This window comes from Dromiciops gliroides, chromosome 6 (assembly GCF_019393635.1).
Source record: "Dromiciops gliroides isolate mDroGli1 chromosome 6, mDroGli1.pri, whole genome shotgun sequence".
NCBI lineage: Eukaryota > Metazoa > Chordata > Mammalia > Microbiotheria > Microbiotheriidae > Dromiciops > Dromiciops gliroides.
Window position 1 is genome coordinate 255,159,040 of NC_057866.1, and position 23,569 is coordinate 255,182,608.

The 23,569-nt window shown below is 41.4% G+C and overlaps 1 protein-coding gene across 2 annotated transcripts; it reads left to right on the top strand.

The window, feature by feature from the left end:
• Positions 1 to 2,070: 2,070 nt before the first annotated feature.
• PAQR3 (progestin and adipoQ receptor family member 3) lies at positions 2,071 to 22,999 on the top strand. Of its 2 annotated transcripts, XM_043972579.1 has the most exons (6): positions 2,071 to 2,367; positions 6,838 to 7,000; positions 10,948 to 11,103; positions 14,293 to 14,490; positions 19,490 to 19,580; positions 20,000 to 22,999. In XM_043972579.1, the coding sequence occupies exons 1-6, from the start codon at positions 2,183 to 2,185 to the stop codon at positions 20,140 to 20,142; spliced, it is 936 nt and encodes a 311-aa protein (XP_043828514.1). In that variant the 5' UTR covers positions 2,071 to 2,182; the 3' UTR covers positions 20,143 to 22,999. The 2 variants fall into 2 exon arrangements, with proteins under 2 accessions (XP_043828514.1, XP_043828516.1); XM_043972581.1 differs by lacking the exon at positions 14,293 to 14,490.
• Positions 23,000 to 23,569: the final 570 nt, after the last annotated feature.

Below are 23,569 nucleotides of genomic sequence, written 5' to 3' on the forward strand. Positions count from 1 at the left end.
GAAACATTTTCTATCCTCAGCAAATCATCAGGGTACTTTTGGAATTCACTATACATATCCTCAATATAAAACAGCTTTCTGGGTTTCTGGGGAGGCTTAAGTTGTTCACTTGCTTACTCCCACACTGACGCCCTGGAAAGTGTTCTGAGACTCACAGTCAGCATACTACAGCTCCTATACCATCTCACACTTACAGGGAGATATCACAATTGCTCCCAAATACAGTGATACAAATTCAACAAACTTTATCAGAGGTTACTGCTTATTTAGTACTTGAATGTCTATCAGAAGATATTAGTTATCCCTTCCACACCTCCGAGTTTAGGGGCACTACACCACCACCAAGAACCCCTCCACTCCCCCGTATGGAAAATCTGTGTAAAACATTTTGGCCCTTCCTTAACCACAGGGAAGGTCTGAATTTCTTTTTCTTTTTCTTTTATGAGGTGTTTGCCTCATTTTACTTGATTCTAAAATTCGGGTTAAGTATTTGGTCATAGGCTATAAGTAGGTCAATATTAAGTGAAAATACTTTTCCTTTGTGTCTGCTGCCCTTTGCACATCATCTGTGGCTTTTCAAAACTCCCCCCAAATTACCAGTTAGTCTTATTCCCACAGAAAGTCCCGATGTGTAAAGGAGAACTGTCCTTGCTTGGTACTTGCTGTATTCAAGTCTGAAAGTCCAAGGAAGAGAGAGCATGAGAAGAGGGGAGAGCTACTTCACAGCTCACTCTTAAACTGTACTCAAATAATAGCACAGAAAGGGCAACCCCTCCATCCACTTTGAGCCCCAAGTCAACCAGTCAGCAGGACTGAAGTGCAAATCAGTCAAGGTGTCTGTGTGCAAATCTATGTCTCTGGGAGGTGCCCTTCAGATGCCTGAAGCAAAATTCACACTCTGTAATCTCATAGAACTGATACACTCCCTGGATCAACTTCCCATTAAGCAATCTTAAACGTTACCCTTCTTTAAGAGAATGATTATCTGACTTCCTCTAGCTGAGTTTAGTAGCACCTAAGCAGAAGAATAGGAATCCAATGATGGGTTTGGAAAGAGATGGATGGGGATAGGACAATTTAAGTGTAATGTAGAAGTATAGGATTCCATACCGAAGGGAAGAAACTAAGAGCAAAGGTTGAGAAAGGAAGGAAGGGTAGTGAGAGAAGAGGGCGTAATGAAGTTAAAGAATGTAGGAGGGGGAGACGCGGGAAGAGATGTAAGGATAAGGCTATGATCACAGGTAAATTTCAGTTTTGCAACACGTGTAAGTTACGGATGATGAATGACCGGGAGCCGAGGAGGCTCATGCACGGGGAAGCCCAAGTGGTTAAGGGAACATCAAGTATGCATATCGAACCCCCCCGTTTTGAGGACAAGGGTTCGCGGTGGAGGGGAGTGCGAGCCAGAAGGACGATGACGGGGTATGCTCGGAAGTAACAACAAAAAAACAAAGCCACCCGCACCAGAGCCGGCCGGGCTGGAGTCAGCCCGGACCGGGGGCCGGGGAAATCTTGGCGAGTGAAGGCGGCGGTGTCTGGATCGTAGGGGCGTGTGTAGGGAATACAGGGGAAAGGAAGGGGACGGGGAGCAGAGGGCCCGGGGACCGGGGGGTGGGCCGACACAGCAGGTCTAGCTCTCGGGGTCCCCCCAGCTTTGGGGCAGCGCCCTCGAGGGTTTTGTTTGTCCGTTTAAATCCCGTCCATCGTTTGCTGGCGGTGTCCTCGTGTGCCGTCTCCCCCGTTAGGCTGTAAGCTCCCGGAGGGCAGGGACTGTCTTTTGCCCCCAGTCTCCCCCCACCCTCCCGGACCAGAGCAAGCAACGCTCCAGGCGGGTCGGGAGGCGGGGGGAAGGGAGGGGAGGGAAGGGAGGCGCGCGTGCGCCCCGGACCCCGGCGCGCGCTTGCGCACTCACTGTGCGCGCGCCGGCTCCGCTCCGCTCTCTCCCTCTACCCCCGACCCCAAGGGGAAAGGAGCAGCCCGGTGGGCGGCGATGGCGACGGCCGTGGCGCTGGGCGGGCCCCCGAGCCGGCGCGCTGACGTCAGCGCCGCCGCGTCTGCGCAGACGAGGCGTCGGAGGCAGCGCCGCGGAGCGGGGAGGGTCTCGGGCCGCCGCTCGCTGGGAGCCGGCGCCGGGCCCGTCCGCCCCCCGGCCGAGGAAGGGGCGGCGCAGGCGGCGGCCGCGATGCACCCGAAGCTGCTGAAGAACGCGCACTACATCGAGCTGGGCAGCTACCAGTACTGGCCCGTGCTGGTGCCGCGCGGCATCCGCCTCTACACCTACGAGCAGATCCCCGTGTCCCTCAAGGACAACCCCTACATCACGGACGGCTACCGGGCCTACCTGCCCTCGCGCCTCTGCCTCAAGAGGTAGGCACCCCGCCCCCAGCCCGCCGGCCGCGCCTCTGAGGCCTCCTCACCCACGCCGGGCTGACACCCGCCCGGGCTCTGCTGCTGCCGGCGGGAGGGGGCGGGGCCCGCGCTGGCCCCGCCCCCGAAGCCCCAGGAAGACCCCGAGCTCCTCCTCCTGGCGGGAGAGGGGCGGGGTACAGACCTGGCCCCACCCCCCGGAGCCCGGGACAGACCCGGGCGGGGGTCCGAGCTCCGCCTCCTGCCGGGAGGGAGGGCGGGCACCGAGCTGGCCCCTCCCCCTGAGCCCAGGACAGACCCGGGTGTGGGTCCGAGCTCCTCTTCCTGGGGTGGGATACAAACCTGGCTCCTCCTACTACTGGTGGGAGGGGCGGGTACAGACTTGCCCCGCCCCCTGAGGCCGGGACAGATGCGCGAGGTGGTCTTGAGCTCCGCCTACTCCCGGCGGGGGGGGGCGGTGATACAAGCCTGGCCCCGCCCCCTGAGCCTGGGAAGACCAGGGCTGGAGGGCCCCGGGCTCCTTTTCAGTGCCCACCCCACCCTCTCCTGCTCCTCCGGAGGCGGGGAGGGGGAAATCGAGCTGCCTCCGCTCCACCCCCGGCGCTGCACTCAGGAAAAGGGCGGGTGGGATGACCTGACCCCTTGTTTTCAGATAGTTTCAGGAGGAGCCAGGTTGCTTGTATATGTGAACCCTTCCCCGTCCCGACGTGCCAGGCCCTGCGAGTTGTTGGAAGGATGAGCGAGAAGAGAAATGAAATAGCCCGGGACGAGCATTTATTGAGTGTCAGCTGTGTACCAGACTTAGCACTAAGCTGGTGATGCTATAGAAAGACTAATACTCTCTGCCCTGGAGGAATAAATCTGAGCGTGACCCAGCCAATACTCTCCTTTCTAAGATTATAAACTGGAGTAAAAAAAAAAAAAGGTCCCTAAAAAATAAAATAAAATAGCATTTACATAAAGTTCTGAGGTTTGCAAAGCCCATCAACAACCCTGGGTGGTAGGTACTGCTATTATTCCCATTTTACAGATGAGGAACCTAAGGTAGATGGATTAAATGACTTTACAGGGTTACACAGCTAATGTCCAAGGCTGAATTTAACTTGGGTTTTTCTGACTGTGTTGCTGTGCCACCCAGGTATAACAACAGTAAGACAAATACAACAGTTGAAAATTCTGTTCTGCACAGGGTCTAGACAGTGTTTTTGGCAATCAGTGTCTCCTGGGGATAAGATTTTCAGGCCACTGACTTTTTCTGTATCTGACATCAGTGGCCCTCTTAACTTCTCTTATTAGTGTCTCAGGGATTTTGAAGACAGGTGGATCTAATTTCTGGGAACCCAGCGACTAGAGATTCTAAATTCCAGGTTTAGTTCCTCTTGTTGGTCCTATCTTGGTCATTTTCAGATTCAGTTCCTCTCTACATGGAGTTGTCTCACTCTTAAAACAGCCTTTGAGTGCTGAGACTTATCTCCTTGCTTCTTCCTTCTTCGTTTGCAAATGAAAAGTTTTCTCATAACAGTGCGGTTAATACATTTTGTTCTGATAGTTGGGAAGAACTGTCACATTTAGAGCTGGAAGGGGCCTTTTACCAGTCTATCCCTTTCATTTTACAAACTAGGAAGCAGAAACCCACAGAGACAGAGGGAAGATGCCAAAAGCACGTGCTTATCAGGCTACACTCTTTTCAAGCACATTCTTGCAAGACTATAACAACTTTTAACCCGGCTTAAACTACTTAAAAATCTGTCTATAGCCTAAAAGCTGAAATTCATGGCTAACAACCAGATTGCCCCTGGCCCAGTTTACAGAACCATTTCATAGAATGATAGTCAAAGACCTTGATGAAATCTTAAAGAAGTTCCCTTCAAATAAAGCTACAGACACAGCTTGGCCAAGGCCTCTGTGGTAGGTTAGATCCCAGATTTCCTGATTTCCAGTCAAGCACACTTTGTATCATACCATGTCGCCTTGGCCATTCACATTTAAACCCATGTCAGAACACCTTTAAAAGGTGTCAGGTTTCATAACATGATTCACCACCCCTTTCACCATTTGTTTTCTCCCTGGGTTTTCCTGGCACTACTTCTTGTCAAACTGAGTATTCCCAACTTCTTTTGTAGGAGTCTCATACTTGTTCCTCCCTTGCTTTGTGGGTGTACCATAGGGTGTAGATTGATTTTGTTTGTAATTCTATACATTTTATTTTATACATTTTTTAAAATATTATTCTGAGAAGGGGGTCTGTAGGTTTTGTCAGGCCGACTAAAGGGTCCATGACCAAAATGGTGAAGACGTTCCTGATCTAGATCTTCTTCTCTCTCCTTTTCTTCCTTCTCCGTCTCTCTGTTTCTCCATCTTTCGTCCTCTGTTTCTCTCCCCCTTGCTCCATATCTAGTCATTATAAAAGTCTTATTGCATCCCATCTCTTGTATCTCTTCCCCTCTCAACACTTAACTTCCACAACCTTAATCCAGCTCCTTGTTACCTCTAGTCAGGATTGTTACCATCGCCTCCTAGCTACTCCCCTTGCTTAGTCTCTGCCACCTCTAATGCATGCTTCACACAACTGCCAAAGTGATGTTCCTAAATCACAGGTCTGATCATGTCACACAAGAGTGTTTCCCTATTGTCCCCGGGATAAAATGCTGACTGCCATTTGTCTTTCATAACCTGGCTCCCACCGATCTTTCTGGGCCGTTTATAGAAATAATTCCTTTAATAAAGACATAACTCCCAGGTAAAAAGGTGATCCACCAGTCTACAGGAATGTAAAACCCAAGCCAACACGATTACAAGCTGGTAGGAAGGAAATGACTTGGGGTCTCAGAGTGGTTCTGTTTGTAGTTCCCCTTCCACAAAGGGCCCACAGTTTGTCCCAGATCAGTACACCTGGGAGCAAAATTCATTCAGACAGCCCACACCTATTCCATAGCTTCTTGGCTCACCGCACCAATGGTTGGTGATGTGAAAGTGAGATATTAACCAAAGCTGCTTCAGTTCTGCTAGCATCATGGCCCACACCATCTATCTCTATGTCTGCCCCCCCCCAGCCCCCACCCCTTTCCAGCTCACCTCTTTGCCTTTGCATTTCTGGTGCTTAAAGTGCACTTCCTTCTCACTTCTGCCTCTTGGAAAATCTAGTTCTCTTCTAGGCCATTCTCACATCTGCCTCAGGTCATTTACCAAGTCCTGTCCCACCTCCACATCTCACATCACAATGTCCCTAGATCAAGTTCTTATCACCCCTTGCCTAGACTATTGCAATAGACTCTTACTTGGTCTCTCACCACACTGCTTCCTCCAGCTTCTCTTTGCTGGCTAACTGCACATCACTCCTAGCGTCACACTGTGACCCAGCCAAATGGATTGTTGACTCTTCCCTGTATGAGACATGCAATTCATCCTTTCTGCTTCTTCAAATTCCTAGCTTCCTTGAAGTGCCATTTCCTTCAAGCTGGCGGTAGTTAGGGTGCTACTTTGTTGTCTCCCCAGTAGATTGTAAACTCCTTGAAAGTTGGGACTGTCTTGTTTCTTTATTTGTATCGTCGGGCTCTGTTACCTAATAGCTGCTTCATAAATGTCTGATGGTTTATGTGTTAATGGGATCTTAGAGGTAGCTAGTCTTATCCTCTCATTTTATAAATGAGAAAACAGAGGCTCAGAAATACTCACCCCGAGCCACACAAGTCATATATAGCAGAGCCAGTTCTCCTGACCTTAACGCTAATGCTCTTAGACTAGGCTGACTTAGAAGACCTGAGTTCCAACCTAATTCTGCTACTATGTAACCCAAGATAAGTCGTCAGACTTTTCTAGGATTTATTTTCCTCATCTGTAAAATAAGTGGTGGAAGGGGACGTGGATGCTAAGGACCATTCTCACTCTGCATGCCTGTGGATCTATAAAATATTACATTACATCTTACCTGACCTAAGCTCAATAAACTTGTTGGGGCAAGTGTCAACTAATTTTCTCTTCATTTCGAAGTCAAATGAACAAAGTTATCAGGCTGGGCAAAACCTCTCAACAGTTTTCCGGTTCATTGGCTGCTTTTCTCAAGTCAAGTGTAGTGGCTGCATTTGAACATCTTTAACCACTACTTTGAAATCAACAGGCTTCAGTAGATTCATATTTAATGGGACCATGGATAGGACCTTGGAGATGGTCTTTGAACTCATTCATTTATAGATGAAGAAACTCGGGGCCAGAAAGGCCAAGAGGTTTAAATCTGAGAACAGGTGTTTAGCCCAGGTCTTGACCGTAAACCCACCATCCCTTCTACTCTGCCATGCTGCTTCTAACCTGGGTAGCTTAATATGAAAGTGGGATTGTTAGATACCTTGCCTCAGTCTGCAAACATTTTAGAAGTAATGCCAAATAACCCAGATTTTCCCCATAACATTTGAATGTCAGCAGAGTGCCAGACAATCAGATCTGAAATGACTGTTTTGTATGCTTGTTTTGCAGTTTGTTTATTTTGTCCAATGAGACCGTGAACATCTGGAGTCATTTGCTGGGCTTCTTCCTCTTCTTCACACTGGGTATATATGACATGACTTCTGTATTACCTTCAGCAAGAGCTTCTCGAGAAGACTTTGTCATTTGTTCTATTTGTCTTTTCTGCTTTCAGGTAAGGAATTTTCTAAGCAGTGGTTGAGGGAGTTTTGGACAGGCCTGTTTGAGCAGATGACATTGGCTTGCCTCAGCCATTCTGTTTGCTTAAAAGAGCACATAAGGAAATAGGTCAAATTGAATAATCCATGCTTTACTCATTATTAATCTTAGCAGCAAAAACCTAATATTTTCTTTTGGACATTTGAGATCCACTATTTCCAGGATTGAGAAACCACAGTTGCCTACAAAAATTTCCTCCCTACTCTCCCCCTTAAAAAAAATCCCCAAAGATTCCTTCACTTCATCCAATATCCAAATGAGGTTAAGGACTTTCTTTGTAACCCCAGAATTTAACACAGTGTTTGACACATAGTCAGCACTTAATAAATGTTTGTCAGTTAGTTGTGGTTGTAATCAGTTTTATCAGACAGTGGTAAAATGTCTAATAAGTTAGTATAAATTTGGTTTTTTTCCTGCCCTCATTACCGTGTGTTGGTTGCTTATAACTATTTCTGTTTTCCCTACATTATATTATGTTTATCTGACTTATCTATCCCTTTTAAGTTTATTTCTGATTCCCTGGGGTCTGCTTAAACTCTGATCTGGCTTCAGGTGGTTAGTATTTGCTTTAGCTTTCTCTCTATTTCATTTAAATGTTCATAGCATTTTAAATTAATTTTCTTTAGTATTTCCTTGTGAATGACCTTTTGTTTAACTTCTATATTCATTTTTTACCTTACAGGACTTTCAGGAAATGCTCATGTAGTTTCTAAATTTTATTAACTTGTCGAGGGCATAATAAAAATTATTGTAAAAGTAAACAGCATTGGAAACCCAATTTTACAGTTTTAAACAAATTCTAAACACAGTGTTTTCCAAAGAGGTATGACCACAAAGTAATAAGGCTAATTTTCATTTATGGTTTATGAAATAAATATATTTTCAATTCTGTAACAATTAAAAAATGATTGTTGTATTTGAGAAGGTTAAACTATATTCTTTGGCTGAAATACACTAAATAAACAATAGTTTATCCCTATATGTCATTAGTAGATTTTCTATCATCCCTAAAATATTGTTGTTGTTCAGTCATTTCAGTCCTGTCCAATTGTCCGTGACCCCATTTGAGGTTTCCTTGGCAAAGATACTGGAGTAGTCTGCCATTTCCTTCTCCGGTTCATTTTATAGATGAGAAAACTGAGGCAAACAGGGTGAAGTGACGCCCAGGGTCACATAGCTAGTTAGTGTCTGAGACCAGATATGAACTCATGAAGAATATAGTCTTTCTGACTGCAGGCCTAGCTCTGCCCTGCATGTAAAATATAAATTATACTTATAAAAACTATACAGATTCTGTGAAACTCCTATAGGAAGAAAGAAACATATATAAACAAACACTTTATTTTCTATACTAATGACCAATTCACTAGCATAAGTAATCCCAAGTAGTAAGTAATCATTTCTATTGGACTTTGAAACAGTTTTTGTTTGTTTTCCCCATTAAACCAGGTTCATTTTCCTAGTTATATTAACTTAGCTTTGTTTCAAAATGAGTATTTAATCCCTGAATTCTTCCTTAGAGAATAATTAGTAAGCTATGGCTAGATGATAAAAGAAAACAAAAAGAAATATATACATATTAAATATGCTAGGTGGTACGATAGATAAGAGTGCTTCCTGGAGTCAGGAAGACCAGAGTTCAAATCTGGATTCAGACACTTGTTAGCTGTGTAAGCCTGGGCAAGTCACTTAAGCTCTGTTTGCCTCAGTTTCCTCAATTGTAAAATGGGGCTGATAACACTCATATCACAGGGTGGTTGTAAGGGTCAAATGGAGATAATATTTGTAAAGTGCTTAGCATAGTGCCTGGCACATAGTAAACACCGTGGTTATTGAGTCAAGTCTGACTCTTCATGACCCCACTTGGGGTTTTCTTGGCAAAGATACTGGGGTGGTTTGCCATTTCCTTCTCCATATTATTTTACAGCTGAGGAAACTGAGGCAAAGAGCATTAAATGGCTTACCCAGAGTCACACAGCTAATAAGGGTCAGGGACCAGATTTGAACTCGGGTCTTCTTGGCCCAGCACTCTATCCACTGTACCTACCACCTAGCTGCCTTTTATAATAAACTATATATAAATGACGATGATGGTGATAATCATCACCGTCGTTATCATCATCCCAGGGAGTAAAGCTTAGATTTTAAAATTTGCTAAAATCAATCTCATAATCTTTATGTGAGTAATAAAGAGTTTGCATCCAAAACAAATTTGTTTTTTCTCTTCAGCTCGCTCTTTGGAATGGATATATTCTTTAAGTTATCCTAAACAAAACTTTAAACTGATCCCACTCCCCCATTTTTTTTTATAACATCAGAATTTTTTCTAAACAAGGAAACAATTTAACCATAAGGATAATAAAAACAATACAAAAATATAGTAAGCATATTGAGATGCTGCTTCTAAAGGAAAACCTGTAATAGAAAATTATCATATTTCATCATTTATGATTAAAATATATTACATGTATATATATTCCCCTACCTTCCCTCTTAAAACTGAAAATGAAAGTCCACAGACTTTGTAAACTATATTAGCTCCCCTTGTGGTTTTGTGGAAAGTCAATGTTTAATGCAAATCTCAATGGGCCATTACTTCCTCTCAAATCCAAACTTGGCCCCTTCCCAAGTTAAATTTAAATACTTGTGTGTATGTATATAGACACAGAGACCACTGATTCCCCCATGGTTTTTTGTACGTTATAAATTATACATTATACATTGTCTATCTTGAAAAAACAATAGGAAACTATTCAAGCAGAAGCCCCAGTGATTATATCATTTGCTCCACTCCCTTGCTCAGCGCACTCTGGTTGGGCAGAGAAAGCTTGAGGATACAAGATGGCCAAAGTGGGAAACCAGAACCTATTCTCCCCTCTCTGAGCAGAGAAATGTCTTGAGACCTGCAAAACCAAGAGACGCACAGAACTCGCCTCCCTTTCCTGTGAGCTGGTCTCAGGGAAAAACCGTTTCTGGTGTAACATTTAAAGTTTCCTTAGAATATGTGTTGTTTCTTTTAGCTTTCTTAGAAAACTATTTTCCCTTTAAAGCTGAATCTGGGGGTGTTTACTCTTTTCATCATGCTTAGTGCCAACTTTTCCTCCTCTCTTTAGAATCGTCAAAATCAAGAGGAAACAAATCAGTTTCCACAAAGTTTAATAGACTTTTCAAGAACATGTCCATTCTACAGTAGTCAAAAGTTAGAAAATATTTAGAGAAAATTCAATACTCTCTAAATTTTAAATTTGCTAATTTTGATATTTTCTGTGTGAAAAAGTCAGACTACAGAACAACTGTCTTCTGATTTAATCAGTGCCATAGAACCATAGAGTTGAAAAGACCCTAATCCATTCACTTGATAGATGAGAAAACTACTTAGATAAACTCACACGCCCAGATGGCAGCAAAGCTGAGACTAGAACTCAGGTATCTTCATGCCCAGCTGCCAGTTCTTCCCCCTCTGCCCTTTCCCTGTTGTGTTGATCGTTGAGCCCACTACAGTGATTGGATGCATTATTTTGTCAGTTGGAGGCCATAAACCAACATAGCTTAAATCATGCTGGTTCATCCTGGAATCAAGAAAAGCCATATTTAGCATGTGATTTTCTCATGAAACTCTTACTTGATTTATTAAAAGATGTGATAGTTTGTTTTTAGAAACATAGTTAAGAAATGTACTGTTCTCACATCATTAATGTGTTTGATCATTTTGATTTAATTTGGTCATACATATCCTCAATAACTAGTAAAATCTTAGATAACGGGATATTACTTAACAATGTTTTGAGATTGATGAGGTTTTTAATTTTCAGGAATTAGATTCAGTAATCTTTGCCTTGTTTTTGGTTTTAAGTTTTTCTTTTAAATGTTACTAAGCTTTGTTTTATTTTTGCTTTTCTGTAGGTCTGTATGCTCTGTTCTGTAGGTTATCACCTTTTCTCTTGTCATCGCTCAGAAAAAACCTGTCGACGATGGATGGCATTAGATTATGCAGGAATCTCTGTTGGCATACTGGGTTGCTATGTGTCAGGAGTATTTTATGCATTTTATTGTAATAATGTAAGTAATTTAAACATATTTCTTATTGGCCTTTCAATCTTTCCTATTGGTGTTTCACTTCCCAGGACTAAAGCTTGTATTTATGAGTAATACATCATTCACTGGTGAAGAATATAGAATGTTTTATGTGGAAGTAGAATGTTTATTTATCAAAGTGATTTTTGAGGTGGGGATTGGGTTCTAGAATCGCAGTCATCTTTTTACCAATTTTACTACGCTTTCAGTAAGGGAAAATTGTCTGCTGTAGGATGCAGACACTGAGTTATTGTATTGTAGTCAGGGGTCTGCCTAGGCTTTTTGGCAGTGTAGCTTCAGTACTTTGATGTTCCTTTATAAAGATCCTGCCACGTACATGCAGGGCACTGGGGATAGAGACACAAAAGTGAAAAGGCCTTGTCCATAGCAAATGAAATTCAAAGTATATATAAAGGATACAAAGTAGCCTCTGCTGTTATTAATGCTTAATTTTTGTGTGCGTAGCAGTCACATGGGTTTCGATTATTCCTTAGAATGCAGACGGCTCTAAAAACTGCATCCAAGAGTCAAGATTTCTCTTCTCTCCAATCCCCCATTATTGCCCCATATATCTCTTATCAACAATCCTGTCTTCACACAAAATGAGGCCCGTTGTTTTCTTGGTTTTTTTGTATCTCTGAGCACTAATTGCATGGATACGATTGAAAGCCAGTGGGGCCAGGCCTCGGCATCATTGTAGGAAGGTGAGCTTTGTCTTCGGTACTCCAGCTCCCTCTTTCTTCATGCCTTTTCTTCTGCTTATTGGCACCTCCTCAAAGCAGCACCTGGAAAGATTGTTTTTTAAGTCTCCATTGTTATCCATCTTATTAGCTATCCCTCCTTCAGAAATGAAAGTCAACCACTCTAGGCCAAGAAAGCATACGGCTCCTACCATCAGATTGTCTGTGAACTCTTAGAGAATGGACTTAGGAAGCAAGAAAATGCAGTGTTCTGGAAGCATACTCGCATATGCACACATGCTCATAACGAGAGCCATAAATAAGAATTTGTCTTTCCTTGGGTCTATTTCATGTGCCCCTTCAAAGAAGGAGATAATTTTTTCATACATACTGAGAGAGAGAGAGAGATATTGAGATTTTACTTAAACTGATAGTGAGCCATGCCTTCCCCATCCTGAACTTGTAGTATGGTAGATTTGTTTTTCAAATAAGTCTAGAACTGTACATTTATCATATTTATCTAACTTAGATGTAGTCTAGTGCCTATGGGAATCTTTTTGAATCTCTTCTACTATCTCACTCCTTCCCACTGAAAGTCATCCACAGATTTAACAAACATGCCTTTTGCATCTTTGTATTGATCATTGATCAAGGCGGTGAATAAGAGCCATGGTACAGCACAGCACTGGAAGCCTTCTTCCAGGTGGCACAGGTGTTACATGCTCTTTCGTTGTGTTCTGATGAGATGGATTATTTCCTTCCCACCTGTGGACATTAGATTTTTTGTTTGTTTGTTTCTTAAGAAAATCTTCAAACTCTTTTGAAAATGTTCATCTTAGACTTGATCTTAACATAGAGGCTAAGGTACTGCCAGGGAACGCCCCCCTTACACGCTTGTGGGATGTTGTTAGTCTCCGCTCTTTGCACTCTAGTCTCTGTTTTCCCTGCCTTTTCTCCTTTCCTCTTCTGTGGCTGCCAAGGACACACCTGAAGCTGAAGATACACAGCATCCTGTGGATTTCCAGAGAGCATAGAATTAGGATGTTCCAGAGTGGCTAAAGAGAGAAATAAAAAATTTGAGAGGAGGGGCGCTGTGGATAGACCACCAGCCCTGGAGTCAGGAGGACCGGAGTTCAAATGCGGCCCCAGAAAAAGTAATAATAATGAAAATCAAATCAGCTTAAGACAGTCAAAAATGGTATAGCCCACAAACCTGAGCCTGATTATCAATGGGAGCCGGTGGATGTTCAGCAAAAGAGAATCAGTCATTTGAAGCATCCTTCCAAAGAAAGGTTAGACCTGACCCCATAAGTACAGAAGAAATCTATATTTTATGTCAGGGTCGCAAACGCTCCTGAGTGCAGTTCAGACAAGATTAAAATGTAATTGGGAAGTATTTAACAAAATAAATAAAAATAGATTAAAACATAATGATAGTTTTCTAAGTCAGTATGTGGCCCACAAGGCTCCTTATTTATGATTTAGCAGCTCAAATTTCTATTTGAGTTGACCCCACTGCTTTAGGTAAGCAAGACATGATGTCTCAAGGAAGGGAAATATATTGAGAAAGATCTCATAGTATTAATTGGAAAGACATCCATACTATGCCCTTTGATCCAGCAATACCACTGCTAGGTTTATATCCCAAAGACATCCTAAAAAAGAGAAAAGGATCTATTGTACAAAAATATTTTTAGCAGCTCTTTTTGTGGTAGCTAAAAATTGGAAATCAAAGGAATGCCCATCCATTGGGGAATGATTAAACAAGCTGTGGTATATGATAGTGGTGGAATAATATTGTGCTATAAGAAATGACAAGCAGGATGATTTCAGAAAGGCCTGGAAAGACTCATATGAACTGATGTAGAAAGAAGTGAGCAGAACAAGGAGAATGTTGTGTGTGGAGACAGCAATACTGTTTGATGAAGAGCTATGAATGACTTAACTATTCTCAGCAATGCAATGATCCAAGACAATCCCAAAGGACTAATGATGAAGCAGACTATCCACTGCCAAAGAAAGAACTGATGTTGATGGCACACAGACTGAAGCAGGCTATTTTTCATTTTCTTTCATTTATTCAAGTTTTCTTATACAAAATGACTAATGTGGTCATGTTCTACATAATTGCACATATGTAACCTATAGCTGATTCATTGCCACCTCAGGAAGCAGGGAGAGGAGGGAAAGAAGGAGGGATAAAATTTGCAACTCAAAACTTTAAATTAAAATGTTTATTATTAAAAAGAAAAAAGGGAAAAAAGACATCCATAATAACCTACATAGCTGCTCTTCATCTCTAATAGGGTTTATGTGTACACATATTAAAATACATCATTTTAGTCTATCTCTACAAGAATTCAAAAGCTAATAAGGAGCAGCTTTTAATATGAGAAAAGGGAATGGAATAAAGGGTTTGGATTTAGAACGCAAAAGCTGTCATTGCCTTGAAGGTAACTAACAAAAATGCATTTCTTTTTCCGTCCCCGTCTAGTACTGGCGTCAGGTCTATCTGATCATGGTGCTTGCTATGATCCTCACCGTCTTCTTTGCTCAGATTCACCCCAATTACCTCACTCAACAGTGGCACAGACTTCGTTCCATTATCTTTTGTTCAGTGTCTGGGTATGGAGTGATTCCTACTATTCACTGGGTCTGGCTCAATGGAGGTGTTGGTGCGCCTATTGTGCAGGTATGTTGTTTGTGGCCAAAGCACTTTTCACTTTCTTCTCCTGCTACCATCCATTTGGGCAAGTATTTCACATAGTGAGAGAAAAGCAGGAAGACCATGATCATCATCTGACCACACGTTAACCACCACAGATGAACAGCATCACTTTGTGAATAAAGAAAGCAGACCTTTCTTTTGGGGGGGGGGGGAGTGATAGTGATGGTTAAGTGACTTGTCCAGGGTCACACAGCTAGCAAGTGTCAAGTGTCTGAGGTTGGATTTGAACTCAGGTCCTCCTGAATCCAGGGGCAGTGCTTTATCCACTGTGCCACCTAGCTGCCCCCAAAAGCATGTTAAGTCCTATGCCACCTTTCCCCCTTTTATTCTGCCAGCTGAAAAAAAATATCTTAAACCTATTATTTTCATTATACTACTGAAAACATACTAAGTAGGTTGGGGTGAGGATTGACTGTGAAGATGAATAAGAGTTGATCAGTCAGTGAGCAGGAAAAAGGAAGCCAAAATGGAAATAGACGTTTTTGCTATTTATTATAAACTCTTACTATATTTGGGGAAGGCAGGAAACAAGGTTAAACTTACTGGCTGACAGATTTTTGAGGAAGCAGGATGTGGACAACAGGTACAAAGGATGGGCTATGATCTGTGTGGTTTAAGAGAGTTTCCAGATGGGTGTCCTAGGTCCATTTTATTATTGTGCTGCTTTGTAGCCTGATACCATCGTCCATAAAAATGGTTACTGAGGACTCTGACAAAAGACCTTTTTATTTCCTACTGCTTTTTGTGATATTTTGTTAATCCTAGAGGAAAAGGGTGGGAACAAATATAACTACAGATCAGCTTCTTAATCCTATTACCTTGGTCTATACAAATTTAATTTCAGAAATATTTAAACTGAATTTCAGTGTCTCTCAATGACACTTAACATTTGTTTTGATCATTTAGCAAGCTTGGGGGGTGGGGGGGGCAGTCAGTCTGCAAGCTGTTTCCCTGATGCTAGCTTAGATGTGCTGGGATACAGACAAAAAAAAAATGTCGCTGTTTCCAAGATGCTTCTATCCTATTGAAGAACTGAACATTCCATTCAACTTCATACCCAGAAATGCAGAGAGAACTGTAGAGTTAATCCCCACTTAAACGTTGAAAGAGTGAAAGGACTACCAAAGGGGGGTGGGTATTCCTGAGATTGATAAAGTTATTTTACCATGTATTACAAGTATTTTTACCATGGACTTTGGAATGGAATGGAATTATTCCATATGCCACACCAACTCCTGCAAGTATTCAATAGGACAGGGCACTCCAAACTTCAGTTCCACATTATGGCTCAGCTGTATATTTGATTACGTGAGGGCAAAAATTTGATATACAGAGCGTTATTTGGGTGACTTGCCTTAATATTGGGGTCCTGGAAATGAGGGACCTTTTAGGTTCATCCTCCCCTCTGAAATGCCCTTTTTAGATATTTCTCCCAGGCCAACAAGAAAGGAGCCTTACAGCTTTAATTCATAGAAGGATCAGATTTTATTACTTGGGAATTAAACAACAAAGGTGAAACTAATAAAAATCAAAGATAAGGAAATAGGAAAATAGAAATACAGATAAATACTCTTAACTCTAAACTTAACCTATGCAATCCCCAGACCATTTCTAATTAAGCTAGTTCAAAGGAATTTAGGGTTTTCCATAATTAACTCACCAAAACCTGGAAGCCCGAGAGCAAGAGTTCACACCACCAGGGGGAAAAACCCAGAAAGCAGCTGCCAGAGAGAGAGAGAGAGAGAGAGCGCGTTCTGGAAGAGCTTCCTCTTCTCTTCAGCGAGTGTTCAATCTTTCCTCCAACGACCTGGAAAGACTCATGAACTGATGTAGAGAGAAGTGAGCAGAACAAAAGGGGAGGTCCTTCAAAAACTGCCTAAGGAGAGTTCTCCTTCTGACCTCAGTAGCATAAGTAACCTCAGGGTAGGCCAGGTGTGGCCCCTCCCAAATGAGTCAGCTAAAAACTAATAATAATTTTACCACAAATACAATATAAAATATAGTGTGTCATTAGACTGCAACTTCAATAAATGAATCTCTAAACCAAGTGGAATGTACTAGTTTAGAAAGTACATTCCTTATAACCACCCTGAAAGGCAGATAATACAGATATTTTTATCCTCTTTTTAAAGATATAGACTGAGGGGGGCAGCTAGGTGGCGCAGTGGATAGAGCACCGACCCTGGAGTCAGGAGTACCTGAGTTCAAATCCGGCCTCAGACACTTAACACTTACTAGCTGTGTGACCCTGGGCAAGTCACTTAATCCCAATTGCCTCACTAAAAAAAAAAAAAAGATACAGACTGAGGCCCTTAAGAGACTGACAGAGTAGTAATCAAAATTAGCACAGTGTGTTTATTAAATAAAACAATGTGAGGGAAAAAACCTGTCATTGCAATTGTACAACAGATATAATTAAGCTTCTCCAAAGTAGGGAAAACTAAGAAGGAGATGCAGAGAAAGAAAGCTCAGTAAAGTTGTGAAGCCAGGTGATACGGAAGATAACAGGTATGACAGAAGGAAGCCCCACAGTGGAGAAGAGAGCCAAAATGCAGGGAGAAATGGGGAACAGGACCAAGAACGGTAGTTATTTGGATATCATGGAAACTTTGCTGCTCCTAGTCTCTAATTGTGGGCTGTGCCCCATCAGGGAGGGTGAATTTAGTTCTAGAGTCATCGATCAAGAGTTCTAAGGGACCTCAGAGAACACCATGCCCAACCCTTTCTTTTTCCAGGTGAGGAAACTTCTAGGGCTCTGACTTGTACAAGAACACGTAGGTAGTGAACAGGAGTGGTGAGATTCGAAGCCAGGGCCTCTGTTCATTACCGTCCTGCCTCTACTCTGAGAAAATGAAATAGGAATAATATCGTGTGGCAGGGAAAGAACCAGATGAACAAAGAAGCATTTGTGAAGCACTTACTGTGTGCCATATATGTTCTGCTAAGGAGATAGAAATACAGACACCCTGTCTTCAAGAACCTTCAATTCCAGTATGTGAGACTTGGTGGTAGCCAGGGAAGATGATTTGGGTTTGGAAGGTTACAGCAATGGTGAATAGATTGACATGCCCTTTCCAGCAGCTGTGGCATTATTGATTTGACTATGTTGCCAGAAGGGTGGGAAGGGTACAAGTGCATTGGCAAGAAAGATGACAAGGGGATGAAGTGAGGCATTGCTGCTGTTGTCCTGATACATTGAGCTCCATGAGAGTCACTAATCAGGATCTCAGAGGCCCCAGGCTGGGAGTTGTAGAGCTGAAAGGATTAAGCACTCCAGGAATTGTGATTAATTGTTTTTAATTTAAGTCTTTCACAGTTGACCTTGACGGTGTTAGAATCATACATTGTTCTACTGTTTCTGCTCATTTCACTTTGCATCAGTTCATACAAGTCTTCCCAATTTTCTCTGAATCCAACCCTTCTCTCATTTTCTACAGTGCAGGAATATCCTATTACATTCATATACAGTAATTTGTTTTCTTACTGGGCATTTACCTTGTTTCTAATTCTTTGCTATCAACTATCTTCCAAGGTAGCCCCCTTCTACTTCTGGATCTCATTATTTGGAATTTTTTTCATTACCTCAAGTCTAAATCTGCCCCTTCACATTTTCTACTCATAATTTCTAGCTTTTCTCTGGAACCAAGCCGAATAAACCAGATCTTTCTGCTCTGTGATAGCTTCGAATACTTACCCACCCTCCACCCCCCCATCTTCTCCAAGTTAAGCATCACATGTTCCTTCTGTTGAATCAATATCGTATGATTTTGAGAACCTCCACCATCCTGTTCATGTTCTTTCATATACTTTCCAGCTTGTTGATGTCCTTATAAAAAGTTCCCAGAATATTTTGCTCTTCGTTCTCACAAAGGCCAACTTTATACCAACAAGGAGTGTAAACCAATTTATATACTCTCTATCTTGTATCCTGAACTCGGCAGGGTACTCTGTTCACTACCATTTATAATTCACTCACAGTTCTGCCCAAGATTGGTTTTTAACTATCAGATCACCTTTCTGACTCGTTTTAGCCTGTATTCCTCCTAAATACCCAGGTGTCTTTCAGATGAAATGCTATGTAGAATGGATAGAGAAAAGAAGGTATCATGTGAGAAAGTGGTTCTATAATAATAAGGTGATATATAACCAGGATAAATGTAAAAGATGATATGTACCTAGGTTGGGGGGGGGGGCGTGGAAATAATAAAATATCCAACTGCTACTTTAAATTAGACTTGATTTAAAAATTGATAAAAAAAAAAGATTAGGTCTTTTTCATTTGACCATAATTTTAATAATGTAATGCTGCTTCCAAAGAAATTTAATTAAAAAACCCACACACAGCCCTCCCTATACAAATATATCCTTGGGATACATTAATAGGCCTTTCGATTAAGGGGATTTTATCTTGAATTCTGTATTGCCTAAATCTTACTGGAGTATTGCATGGGCCCTGGAGATTTAGAGGGACTTTGAGAAATCAGAACGTGTGGAGTACGGTAGGGTGATGAGGGGTCCAAAAACGATAGTCTCTTTAGAGAAGCTGGGTATGGTTCTGCTAACATTTCAGGGGCAGCCAGTGGGTAGAAATGAGTCTCAAGATATTAGACGATGGAACAGGCCTTGCAAGAGCCAAACTCTCCACCTTTACTGGCTGTGGCAGCAGTGCCTACACTGGGCTCTTCCAGAGGGCCTCCAGAGGCCCTTCTGACCTGAGCTTCTACCATTGAGCTGTTGTGTTCTGGATTAAAGCCCTTAGTTGGCTGGCACTTCCTTTCCCTTGTTATAGTCGAATACATACCTGGGATGGAATTGGGTTCTCTCGTGGTATTTTTTTCTTGGAGCTGAGACACAGTATGCTTCCCTCGGTGTAGTACTGCAGTGCTTTGTGTTTCAAGGGAGAATCATTGTTATCATTGAAGCCTGAACTTTGTGACCATGCTTTATGTGCTGTCGTTTGCAGGAGTTTGCACCTCGTGTAATTGTGATGTATGTGATCGCCCTTGTTGCTTTCCTCTTCTACATTTCCAAAGTTCCAGAAAGATACTTTCCAGGTATGTGGCTGTATGAGAGTAATATTACTGCCTCATTAAAAAAACCTGTGTGAGGGAGGGGAGGGAGGGAAGGAGGGATAAAATTTGGAACTCAAAACTTTAAATAAAAATGCTTATTATTTGAAAAAAAGAAAAACCTGTTCTGGAATTGCTTATCTGTTTATCAGAGCATGAGAACAAATTCTCCCTACACTCTCGAGATAACTTTTGTTGCATATGAGTGCCTTTACCTTTAATGGTATGTTGAAACAATTAGCTATAGAGCTCCCTTTAAGAACTCTGAGACTTACTCCAGGGGGGTATGTGGAAAGTGGATGAGCCTGATGATCAGCCCTTGCAGGGCCAAAAGTAAAAAGTGATGTCTGTGCCGGTATCTTGAATTTGTCATTATCTATTTTTTCTCCTGTTCATCCTTACAGGACAGCTAAACTACCTCGGGTCCAGCCACCAAATATGGCACATCCTTGCAGTGGTCATGTTGTATTGGTGGCATCAGTCAACAGTGACTGTCATGCAGTACAGACACAGCAAGCCTTGTCCTGACTATATTCCACACTTGTGAATGCAGGTACGGCAACCTGGTACAGTCACATGTCAAGCAATATCAGATGGTGGAAATTGCATATTCTTTACTTTAAATGTTCTGTTTTTCTTTTGTTATCTTAAGGCGTGTATCATGATTAATATTTTATGAAAGTTTTAAAAAATACACTCAGGGGGATTTACAGTTGCCCAGTAACTCAGTCATTGGGCCTCACTTGTTTGATTCCGCTATATGTATTTAGCTTCTCACATATGCCAACTTAGCACCCACAAAGTGTTAAACCAATCTATGTTGTTGAAAATTAGGTTCTTTTATTTACCAGTTTTATTTCTCTAGGAAGCATTCAGCATTACTGGAGGATGGCATCTGTGATTACAGAAATATTCTTGCAGTCACCCCGATTGTTTATAAATGAAGATTTTAAAAATCAAGTTTAAGTGCCTGATCAGGGCAGTAATAGCCTGAGTTTAACAAGTACTAGAATAATCATTTTGATTTGAGTTTAGTTTGCAACAAGGTCCATTTTTTTTTTAACTTCTAAAATACTGATTATCAAATGGTTGTGTTGTATGTTTTCAGAAGAACATTGTCTCAGGCTTCAGGGTTTGTCAGAATAAGCCTTTTTGTTAACTCCTATGAATTTTAGCTCTAAAACTTGATTTTAGACAAGCTTGGAATATATACAGTACACTGATTAACTGTGTGGTCATTCTCATAGGAAATTGAGATGATTTAGCAGTGAAAGAGACTGTGTTCTCATTAGATCAACCACAGTAGCTAATTTCATCTGTCTATCCAAACCCTGAACATTAATGCAGAGAAAGGGCCCAGAATCCCACAATGCCGGAGTTGTGCTAAACATTCACACGTGTAATCCTTTTCCTAGAAACTGAGGATCTAAAATTCATGATGAAAGATCCCGGATTCCTGGGTGTATTGCCAAGGCTTCATTCTGAAATCAGCCATGAGCTTTGGAGTAAAAGCAGTGGTTCTCAAATTTCTTGGTCTCAGGACCCCTTTACATTCTCAAAAATTGAGGACCCCAAAAAGCCTTTGTGGGCTATATCTATTGACACTTTTATTAGAAATTAAAACATTTTAGGATTAGTATGAAAAACTTTTATCTCTTGGATCTCCTCAAAGGGTTTCAGGGACCTGCAACCATACTTTGAGAACCATTGGAGTAAAGTACTGCCATTGCCCAGTCTGAATACTTATGGTTCTTCATACTCTAGTCCCCTAATGTCAGCATTGTGATTATATTACAGTATTGTCATAGAAATAACCAATATTTGGAGTCTCAGAATTCAAAATTGGAATGATTTCCCTTTCCTTAGATATGCAATCTGTGTTCTATCAAACAAGGACATTTTTTGGATCCTCTTGTTCTAACAAATAAATAAGATAAAGACTTAAGAACAAGAGGTTTATGGTGTTTGATACTTCAAAAGTTAAATAGAAAACTTGTTATTGCTAAGTTGAACAAACTTTTTGAAAAATAAATTATAATTCATGAGTTAATACTGTATTTGAAGAAAATTAAAATTACTCAGCTTTCCTAAGGAATGTTGAATAACACATTCAAATTATACATCCGTTATGACCTTAAGAATGCAAACTTTAGGGGGCAGCTAGGTGGCACAATAGATAAAGCACTGGCCCTGGATTCAGGAGGACCTGAGTTCAAATCCGGCCTCAGACACTTGACACTTACTAGCTGTGTGACCCTGGGCAAGTCACTTAACCCCCATTGCCCCACAAAAAAAAAAAAAAAAGAATGCAAACTTTGCCTTCATTTATCCATCTAGAAAATGGAAATGTTAACTCCCCCCCCCCCCAAGCTTCTGAGATACTCAAGTGCAATATATAGGTAAAGTTTCTTTTTTTTTTTTCCTTTTAAGGAAGAGTACTTTATATTTTCTGGTGGCACTCCCACTTTGAAAAAAGCTATACAATAGTTACCCTATGCCCTTAGAAACCTTCCCAAAATAGTGGCTATCTCCTCTCAAGCATCTCTTATTAGCTTACTGTAACATTACTACCTTCAAACAATCAAATATTTTGCCTTCTTGGCCAAAGGAAAAAGGATTTGTGCAGTGCCACAGTGGTTACAGGTGACTTAAGAGTTCATCTGGGTCTGTAACCTGGTTATTGTCAAATCTCAGCATAAACAAATAAGTTCTTTGCAACATTCTTTGACTTGTTTGATACTTATAAAATACCATGAGTAAAAGTTTTTGTTTTTTTAATGGACTATACTAGTCTTGGGGAGAATTATACAAGAAACATCTCAACACTTAAAGCCTTTCTTTATTCTTGTAAATTTTGTATTACTTGTAAATCTTAATGTGGTATATTTATTTGTTGAGGTGTTAATGAATGTAGGTTGCTAACAACTAAACACTTCGAGGTTTGTCAATATTTATTGACCACTTCTTGTGGGTGAACTCCACACTTGTATTTTTAGAAGTCTCATTAGTTAACATTAAATAACTACTTACAACCTGCCTCCAAAACTTCTGAGCCTTTTGAAATGTACATCTGTTAATATTATTTTCCAAACTTGTTGGTAAAGCAAGTTTCAAGGCACACTAATATTCCAGTTACTAATAAAACTTGAGTTCTGCTAGGATCAGAAACTGCTTTTAAACTGTAAACTAAAAAATATTTTTAAGTTTGGAGCCATTTTGAATATCGTATAGTAATTTATGGATTCAGTCAACTAGCTTTAGCAATACAAGTATGTTTGTATAAAGTCAAGCCATTAGCAACAAGTAGCAAAGAAATTATTGTCACTTTGTGTTTATACTGAGTGCAATTTACATTGGGCTGCATGGAAAATATATATTAAGTAAATAAATTGGATTTATTAAAACATTTTATAAGTGTCTTTTTTAAACTTGTTTTTAAATTTAATTTTTTTTAATTTGAGTTAGGAGCCATCGTTTAATTCCCATACTCAAAGCATGAGCCGTCATCTACTACAGCTTCTATTGGCAGTGAGGAGGAAATGCCTTTCCCACCCAAGCATTTCATTCCAGTTTGGGAGGAAATCTTCCCCAGATACTAAGCTAAAATTTGGTTTCCTGTCAGTCATTCCAACCCCTAGCCATTGGTTCTCTTCTACCTCCCAACAGGACAGCCCTTCCCAGTTCCAGCCCAACATTCTGACCCCCCTCTTTAGAATGAGATCTCTGACACCACTGCCCAATTGCCTGCCCTCTTCCTCTGTTTCTGTGAACGGGGGCATGGACATGCCCTTAGCTTTCTGCCTGCCATATAACAATGCTGACTCATCTTGGACTCGTGAGCCACTAAAACTTTCAGTTTCTTCCAGTGTCCTTAACTTTTGTAGGTTTTTTTTCTTTTAGCTCAAATATGGGACTTATTACTTACTCCTATTAAACTCCACCTTATTAACCTAGGAGCTAGTGTGGCATTGTAA

Coding starts and splice junctions, on each gene's coding strand:
- PAQR3 (XM_043972579.1), top strand. CDS start 2,183: ATGCACCCGAAGCTGCTGAAGAACGCGCACTACATCGAGCTGGGCAGC. Junction 7,001..10,947: donor TTTGTCTTTTCTGCTTTCAG/GTAAGGAATTTT, acceptor GCTTTTCTGTAG/GTCTGTATGCTCTGTTCTGT. Junction 19,581..19,999: donor TCCAGAAAGATACTTTCCAG/GTATGTGGCTGT, acceptor TCATCCTTACAG/GACAGCTAAACTACCTCGGG.